This window comes from Myotis davidii, unplaced genomic scaffold, assembly GCF_000327345.1.
Source record: "Myotis davidii unplaced genomic scaffold, ASM32734v1 scaffold226, whole genome shotgun sequence".
Taxonomy (NCBI): Eukaryota; Metazoa; Chordata; class Mammalia; order Chiroptera; family Vespertilionidae; genus Myotis; species Myotis davidii.
In genome coordinates this window covers 3724230-3733499 of record NW_006297224.1, presented here as the reverse complement: position 1 = coordinate 3733499, position 9270 = coordinate 3724230, and the positions used below count along the sequence as shown (strand labels likewise).

At 37.8% G+C, this 9270-nt stretch overlaps 1 protein-coding gene across 1 annotated transcript in view; it reads left to right on the top strand.

The window, feature by feature from the left end:
• Positions 1–8917, top strand: part of LOC102756896 (chromosome unknown open reading frame, human C4orf17) — a 26550-nt gene extending 17633 nt beyond the window's left edge. The window contains exons 4-8 of the mRNA XM_006773026.2: positions 979–1119; positions 4373–4454; positions 5497–5689; positions 7272–7315; positions 8715–8917. Of these exons, the coding sequence (XP_006773089.1) occupies positions 979–1119; positions 4373–4454; positions 5497–5689; positions 7272–7315; positions 8715–8917 (663 nt within the window). The remainder of the gene's footprint in view (positions 1–978; positions 1120–4372; positions 4455–5496; positions 5690–7271; positions 7316–8714) is intronic.
• Positions 8918–9270: the final 353 nt, after the last annotated feature.

Sequence of the window (9270 nt, the reverse complement as noted above, 5' to 3'; positions counted from 1 at the left end):
GGGGAAAGAGCAACCAAAGGACTTACATGCAGGCATATAGGCCTAACCAACGGGCACGGACAACAGGGGGGCGGGGGAGGGCAAGAGTGGAGGGGGGGTAGAGGATAACGTGGGGACAAGGACACATATGTAATTTCTTAATCAATAAAAAATATATTTAAAAAAAAAAAGAAACTTAAACAAAAGAATGCATCTAAAACAATACAGCTTAATTTCACTAAACATCAACTGTTAAACATTGTCCAATCAAGCCCAGTCATCATAGTCCCCAGCTGTTGACACATTCAGCCACTAGTGTCTGTGTGTCTTTGTATATCACTTGCTTCTGAAGGTTAAAAAGCCTTTATTGGAATAGGCACACACATCCATACCTGCTTGGACTTTATGCTCTTACAACCTTTCTTTTCTTTTCTTTCTATTTTTTTTTTATGGCAAACAGTATAGTTTACCTCTCAACTCAAGAAAATAGACTTTCTATTTCCTTTTCCAACTAATCAAGGGAAACAATTAGGTTTTCTTCTCTAATCCTCCAGCTTTCAGCTGACATTTAGCAGAATAAGGAGACAGCAGTTCACACTGTCCACAGACACACCACAAACCTCTTGACTAACTTTTCCAATCATAAAAGAGAAATACTCCCAACTGCACAGAAAATCTTACTATGTGTCATGAGTTTGTTCTTATCTGAAACAGCAATATAAATAAAATTTACACATTAAACATTTAAAAATTACTATGTTGATGTTCAACCAAGCGTTTTAAATGGTTTCACAAAAAGTAAATAATGTATTACTATTTGTTCTGTCTCCAAATGCAAATATTTGAAAATTAGATACTTAAGGGAAAGTTAGAACTAATTCCTTTTTGCTTTTTTGTATGTTTTTCATTTAGCTACAATATTTCTGATTTGTTTTACATTTAATTTTTAAACAAAATATAAGTGGATGAAAACGCATATTTATTATATCTTTGATTTAGGAAAGTGAGGTAAAAAATCCACCCTCACCTCCCAAGGCATGCTCTACTACGGGCCCTTGTTCTTCAGAGGTGCTGAGTACCAAGACTAACGCCAAGGAGAGTACCATATGCATACCAAACTATCTGGACCAGGAAATCAAAGTAAGGGGCAAGTTTATTTAATCTCCAACTTGGGTACAGCATGAACAATCAAGAATAATTCACATCTCTTAGCATCTTTAAAACTCTTGGGTTCCCCTTGGACAACTGAATTGATTTAAAACCACTTAGACTGAAATTCAAGGCCTAATGCTATCTTGTTGTCTTACTTCTCCATGGAATCCCATCACTCTTAAGAAAACAGTGTTTGACAGCTGTCAGTTTGTTTTCTGTATCTATGAGTCTGTCCCGATTTTGTTTGTTTGCAGTGGTTCTCAACCTGTGGGTCGCGAGCCCTTTGGCGGTCAAACGACCCTTTCACAGGGGTCGCCTAAGACCATCCTGCACATCAGATATTTACATTATGACTCATAACATTAGCAACATTACAGTTATGAAGTAGCAACGGAAATAATTTTATGGTTGGGTCACAATATGAGGAACTGTATTTAAAGGGCCAGAAGGTTGAGAATCACTGGTTTAAGGTGAAGGATTTTAAAAACCTCATAGACAACAGTATGGATATTACCAGAGGAAAAGATGGTAGAAGAGGGTAAAGGGGCACCAAATGGTGACAAAAGGAGACTTGACTTTGGGGGGTAAACACACAATACAATATACAATGATGTATTATAGAATTTTACACCTGAAACCTATATAGTTTTATTAACGAATGGCACTCCAATCCAATAAAAATTAAAAACAAAACAAAACAAACAAAACCCCCACAGCATTTGGTTTAGACATAATGAAAGGCTTGGCATTTGCCAAACAAGCTTGGTCCTATGTTTCCCATGTTTCCCTTCTTTAGATCCCATGGTAGCTTCCACCTTACCTCACTGTAAGACTCACTACAATGAATTAAGGGCCAAAATATTGTAATGATAACTCTGACAGAATTTTAAAATAAGTATCAGAAGTAGCAATTGCAAATTAACAGGACATGTTGTAAGGCAAGCATGTCAAATTCAAAAGCTAACTTGGAACAAATAAACAAGGTTTAAATTTATGTGGGCCGCAAAAACAAAACAAAAGCTTCAATTTTCATAGAAATGTAGGTTTGTTTCAAAAAGTATAGTATAAAAAAGAACAAGAGCAATGATAAAATTAATGTTTTCTTCCTGACATGGAATTTCTTCTCTGCTACTATCTTTCCTACTTTGGGGGAAATCTTGTTTGCCGTGATTACTTTCAAAACTGACCCAAGGTAATGTCAGTAATTCTGGATCTGACAGGAGACTTATTTCCTTTCATAATTGTAAACAACTGCTCACACCGTTATATTGGCTAGGCTGCAAAAATATTCATTGTGGGCCACGTGCGGCCCACGGGCTGTGAGTTTGACATGGTTGTAAGGGTTGTTATTGAATAATCCTGATAAGGACCTACTTAACAGTAAAGGATAATGATGTCAGGCTTGGGGGGATGCTGAAGTAGCTGGAAATTAGGATCCTGAGGAAAAGGGGTCTGTGGAGAGAATGAGCTCCAAAAATCTGCCCAGGGTTGCACGAGTCTTTAGTCCAGTATAAGCTGCGCCTGCAGAGGAGGAGATTCTGAAACCTGGCGGAAGGAGGCTGATGAGAGGCAGCACGTTGCTTAGAGAAGCTGGACTTCTGACCTGCCAGATTGAAGAGACCTTGTTGAACACACCAGGAATTCAGTTGAGACCCCAGAAAGGTCAAACCTCATAAAACCAATAGGGTATTCTAGCCCCACAGTAGGGGCTACTATGGACCTATACTCCCAAATCCTAAAATCAAATTTCAACAGATGAAACTCACCTGCCAATGTATTTACTACCTTCTGTAACAAAACTCAGTGAAAAGAAGGGAGAGCATATTCCACTTCCTCTCACTAAAAGGATGCTTATATTTTTTCAAAGTTGATCAATGAGCAATCTAGGAGTTAAAGAAGCTGGGAGTAATACACAATCACCATATTGATGAAAATACCATTAGAGGCAGAGTGGCCCAGAGGGTACAAAGGGTTCGTCTTCCTATTTTTGCCATAGCTATTGATTTATTGTAAAATTAGGAGCAAATTTAATTTGCTGTCTTCAGGAAGTACATTATTGAGGACAAGAATCTTAATAATATAACAAAGCTCAATATAAGGCAGTGGATTTTTCTGCCCTTTAATTTCAATTCTGTATCTCCAGTATCTAGCTCAATGGCAGACACTAATATTTGTTGGGTTAATAGCATTTAAAAAAAATATTTCAGGCAGAGAAACTAGGAAAAAAGATGCTGCAGTATCTCCAGGAAGAATTGATGATGGTTTAGACTGGGTTGTCAAGGCTGTGCCGATAGAGAGAAATGGAAATATCTGAGAAGTGTTTAGAAGGAAGAGTTTACTGAACTTGTTTGGCATTGTCCAGGATGAATCCCAGGCTGTGCCTTGGACATACATTCATATATGCTGGTGCTGTGCACTGAGACAGGGGAACCAGGAGGAACAGCGAGTTCAGTGCAGGTTTTAGGGAGGGAAAGATGGAGATTTAGTTTTAGATATTTTGTGCAAAGTAACTATAGTACAGCTAAATGGATACATCTAGTAGACTGATGGTTACATAGGACTGAAGTTAAGGAGAGAGGCATGAATTTCAGATATGTCTAAATTCTAACAGCAGATGGAGTTTAGGGCCAAACTGGAAATATCATGAGCTTAATACTTTGCACTTTAATACTTATTATAGTCCATTTTATTAGAATTCATTATTTCATATATTAATCTCCTCTATCATCCACACTTCAGCCCTTACCTCCTGATAAAAACTGTCAAAGAAGGATTCTGATTTACAAATGGGAATTAGATTCCTATCCCATTGGGCCAATCACTATTCAGGGAACTGAAGAACAATGATGAATCCAGCTCGATTCACCCCTGTAGAGAGGAGCAAGCAGTACAGAGGGGACAGTGCTGTGACTGGAAGGTCCCCATTCGAACCCCATGGTGCAAAGGGAAAGGATCAATTCCCCAAAAGAAGAAAAACAAATGTCTCCTCCAGATAATGTTGGTAATGAACAGACAAAACAAGGGAAACCGCATCCTGTAACTCAAACTATTACTACTTGTATTGGAGGTGTTGTTTCTTTAAAGATTCTGCTGGCTCCCAAGCTAAAATCCCAATTGATTTAATTGAATACTGTGTACATAGTGACATGTGGGAGGATGAGACTGTGGAGAAAGTAAAGGGAACTTTATAAGCCTTGTGCCATTTATTTGCTCACCATGTAATTCTAATATTCTGTATCAGATTCTGGCAAAGCTCTGTAACATTTTACATACTGATTCTCTGGCCGAAGTTCTACAGTGGCTGCTTCACGCAAGTTCAAAAGGTGAGATTAACACAGAGCCTGTTTCTCCCTTTGGTATGGATGGCAGTATCATAGCCATCCAAGATCCAGATTCTAACAGCTCTGCCAATTCCCCACCCAAACCATCTCCTAGCCTCCTTTAGGCCCTTCTTGGCCTAGTCCATGAAAACACATGCCAGTCTTAATGGGACAACCATAAATAGCATAGAGCAGCTATCCTCACACCTAGCTGGTCATCAGGCTGACGGAGGCCAAACATCTGAGGTGGGTAAAACCTGAGAATTTGCATTTCTAAGAAGTCCCCGCGGATGATGTCAATAATGCTGGTCTGGGACAACTATTTGAGAACCATTGCACTAATCAAAGTTCGGAAATACCAATGTGCCAAAACAGACTAATATTTTAAGTGGGAGCATTTGGGAAATAGTTCCTTATCCCAGGAATTCAAGACTACTTGGCAGGCAATTGAGAAGTATTTGGGGGTAAGAAGTCTCTAGTTATTCTCTATTATATTTCCTTTTTAAGAATGTAACAAAAAATTACACAAGAAATAAGTGCTTATTGTTAGGGGCCGGGGAGGAGCCAGAAAAAAAATAAAAGAAGACCAATAATAATAAATAAAACTATCACAGGCATCATTTCAGTGAACAGTGTATTTCTTTCTAGATATGCTTGTAACTATGATTTAACTACCCATCTGTAAGATCACATTGTACTTATTATTTTTAGAGGTATACTTTTTCTTTTCTTTTCTTTTTTCATGTGGCAGTGGCCTGTAAGGCTGAGATTTGTACTCAATATTTAAAAACTAGTCCACTGCCATTCATGGGCAATCCCTCAGCGAGTTAACTACTCTGGGCACAACAGTACCACAGGTCATCAGAAACTAGGTTGTTGTAAACCAACCTCTCTGCAGAAACGTTGATTCCCACATAGGGGCCCACCCAGAAAACAGATCAGCAGCCTTTACACCGGCGTGCTGGGTAAGAAAAGTAGTTCAGTGTGTCTCTAGACAGTGATCATTACAACCTTCATGCCGCTCTCACCCCTTTTGTTAAATCAGAGAAAGAGTGGGTCTCAGCTTTGATTCATGCTGAGCTGTCTGAGATAAACTTGTTGACTCGCCCTCTGAGAAGAAGTGTCTCCGCGGAACCAGCAGCGGTGACTGGGAAGCTAACCAAAGTTAAATCTCCTTCATATTCACCTGTGAAATCAAAAGTGCTGACCAGACCTGGAGAAGGACATCAGCTGTCCAGGTAATTAGACACCCTGGCCACGGAGAGGGCATGTGTACATGAAGATTTTGAATTCTCTTTTCATTATATTAAGAAACATGCTGAGTTTTTAAGACTCCTCTTTATCCAATAAATGACAACAATGTGTATTTAGTTTTGTAGGGTTTTTCCATTTTCATAAATGTAATGAAAATCACTCTAAATACTATTTTTTAATACATATATTTTATTGATTTTAGAGAGGAAGGGAGAGAAAGAGAGAGAGAAACATCAATGATGAGAGAGAATCATTGGTCGGCTGCCTCCTACATGCCCCCTACTGGGGATCGAGCCTGCAACCCAGGCCTGTGCCCTGATCAAACCTGGAACCCTTCAGTCTGCAGGCCAGTGCTCTATCCATTGAGCCAAACCAGCTAGGGCTAAATACTATTTTTCAGAGCATTTTTGCAGAGGTTAGGTCTTCCTTACCCAACAACCTTTCTTTTTGAGCAAACTTTTCTTTCCTCTAAGGCAAGCATGTCAAACTCAAAGGCTAACAGAGGCCAAATAAAAGAGGCATGCGGCCCATGGGCCACGAGTTTGACCTACTTGCTCTAAGGGCAAGAGTAGCCACCCAAAATCTAAGAAAATATAGTATATATTTTTTTAGTTTACTTAAAAATAAAAGCTATAAAGAAAATTTAAATTGTATTGTTATTGTATAGCTTGTTAAATGTGTATCGTAGAGGCATCACTTTTTTGTATAAACAATGGAAGGTTAAAGTACATTGCTTCACTTGATTATCTTTGACATACTCCTGGGGATTGTCAGAGGGAAAAATAACTATTAAGGGGATTAGGAAATATTTCAATTGAAATTCTTTCTAAATCTTATAATTTCAATGACAAAAGAAAATGCATCTTTGTGTATAACATCATGATGAAAGAATGCGGTAAGATGTTATTTAAGCTGGGAGAGAGAATCTGGTTGCTTTAAAATTAAAAGTTGAATAAAACTTAAATTCAGAGATAGTAAATATTCAAAACACATATTAGGTCACTTTAAAAAGCATTCAGACAGAGGAGAATTTTGTAGCATTGCAATTTATCTCCACCTTAAAGTTTCATAAAATTAGAAATCAGCATGCCCTGACCGGTGTTGCAAAATGTTTAGAGCATTGTCCCAGACACTGAAGACTGGTGGGTTCAACTCCTGGTCAGGGTATTCAATCACATATGGGAGGCAACTGATTAACAGATCTCTCTCTCTCTCTCTCTCTCTCTCTCTCTCTCTCCCTCTCCCTCCCTCCCTCCCTCCCTCATCAATAAAAAAAAATATATCCTCAGGTGAGGACTAAAACAAAAAAATTAGAAACTGGGAGGTTGTCAGGGTCAGTCTCTCTACCTTAGTATGATGTACTAGTTTAAATATTTACCCAAAGTCAGAAGAATTTTTCATTGGAAAATACATTTAATACTATCTACTTTGAAACACAAAGAATTGGAATAGGCTATTTAAGACAACATTACTTAGCTTACATGATGATAATGCACCCTATAGAAAATACTTATTATACTTATATGTATCTGTGAATTTCATTTTCTTTTTCTCCAATTGATTTAGAGTGTCAAGTCAAGGATCTGAAGAAAACAAGGTGGTACCAAAAGGTTAAGTATAATTTGTGATAATTACTGAATTGTTATAAGGAGACTAATAAGTATCTCGCTAGTAAACTACAATAGTGACTTCCAGCTACTCTAAGGGGCAGCATCTGTTGAACTTCTCATAGAGATACATTTGACATAAATTTGTATTGAAAGGTTAAGTGCCTCAGGGACAGACACTCTTTGAGAAGCAAGACAGAAGGACACAGGGAACTCTAGGTGACAGGAGGAGCCCTGGATTGACTTAACAAAAGACAATGATCTCAGAGTTTTGGTTCTTCACAGCTTAACTGTCATTGAGCCAAATGATTTTCACTAGACACAAAGTCAACCAGAGAAAACAGTAAAATGGCAATCAGCCAGCAGATGCCTCATGAGATAGCTGGTATATGAAAGAGAGGAGCAGTTTTGTGTCCCTCCCAGAAGCCCAGCCCCAGACTATGATTTGGATCACGAAAACTCAACAATTGTGGAAAGACCTACATTGATCCAAAATATCCCCACTGAAATATCCCTGTGGGATTGGTAGCTCCTAGCCTTAAATAAGCACAGTAACAATGACTATAGAGCAATGGCTATAAACTATGTCTACTAGCCTCAAACAAAAGTCTGCCTTATTATTTCTACAAGCTCCCCTTAAACCAGGAATGGCGTGGTAATTAATTAGAATTCCTGGAGGTCACTCTAGCTAGCGGGTTCTGTTGGAGTTAACCAACCCAAAAGGGGCTCTATCTGCTAATAGGCAATAATAAGTGTAATTTAGAAATTAGAAAATATCCCCTTATTCTGACATGCCAAGGATTGTCTTGTATCTGTCTTCTTCTATAAAACTCTTTACTGCAGGACTACAAAATCCTGATAGTGATGTTTCTATTATTCAGTTTTATGTTTTACCTTTGGTCCCAAATCTATTTTACCCTGTATAGATATTTGGAAAACTTTTGTATAAGAATCCCTAAATCATACACCTTTGTGTCCAGTGTTGATATTTAACATCTCCCCAAATCCTTATTCTTCCTTGGATGTGACCATATAGGCCTTGTAGAGGTCTCATGAGTGCAAATAACTTGTTTTTACAAACTTGTCTACTTTTTGTCTATTAAGACAATAGATCCTTCTCCTTTTCTCATTAGTCCCATGATGCCCATCAAAAGCCCTATTCTTACCAAAGTAATGTTTAATTCTAACAGCAAAAAACATACCTACATCAATAGAACAAATAACTCATTCAAGATGAGCAGATGATACAAAAGATGAGAATAGATTATTTTATGAATTTGGAGCGTATTTGGTTCACCTAAACTTCATATAGATTTTTTGTATGTTATTTGCTACTAAAACATGGCAGAAGTTGTGTCCCATGTCTCAATTATGATCTTATTTCGATTTTTTTCTATTTTAGAGGCTGAGCACAAACCTGCAATGTTTATAAGAAGAAATAAGATGACAATCCCAGTCACAGAATATTTCAGCAAATCAAACTCTCCTCCCAGGCCTAAAACTCAGGAGAGCATATCAACAAAACCAGTGCCAGCAAGGAGTATACACCAAGAATGCAATCTCCCTCCCCAGAGAACATTTTCTCCTTTAACATACCAAAGGTAGAAAATCTAAACTAGGCTAATTCTCTCATACACATGAGCTTCAGTTTGTTACAACATCAAATTATTATTTTTTAAATATTTTGGTATCAAGGAGTCAATAGCTCCTCTAACCAGGTGGCACATGTAAATCTCAAAGCACCAGCATATAATGCTACTAAACAAATACTACTGGAGACAATATTTCTATTTGTAATTAATTTTAACACCATTTGTAAAAAAAATGTTTATTTATATATTTCCAATCGGGCCCTGATGTTAGAAAAATCATCCATAATCAAATTTAAGCAGTTATGATTCCACACCTGCTGAAAACTCTGACAGAGACACAAACAGAATTTTAACATCTGAGCTTAT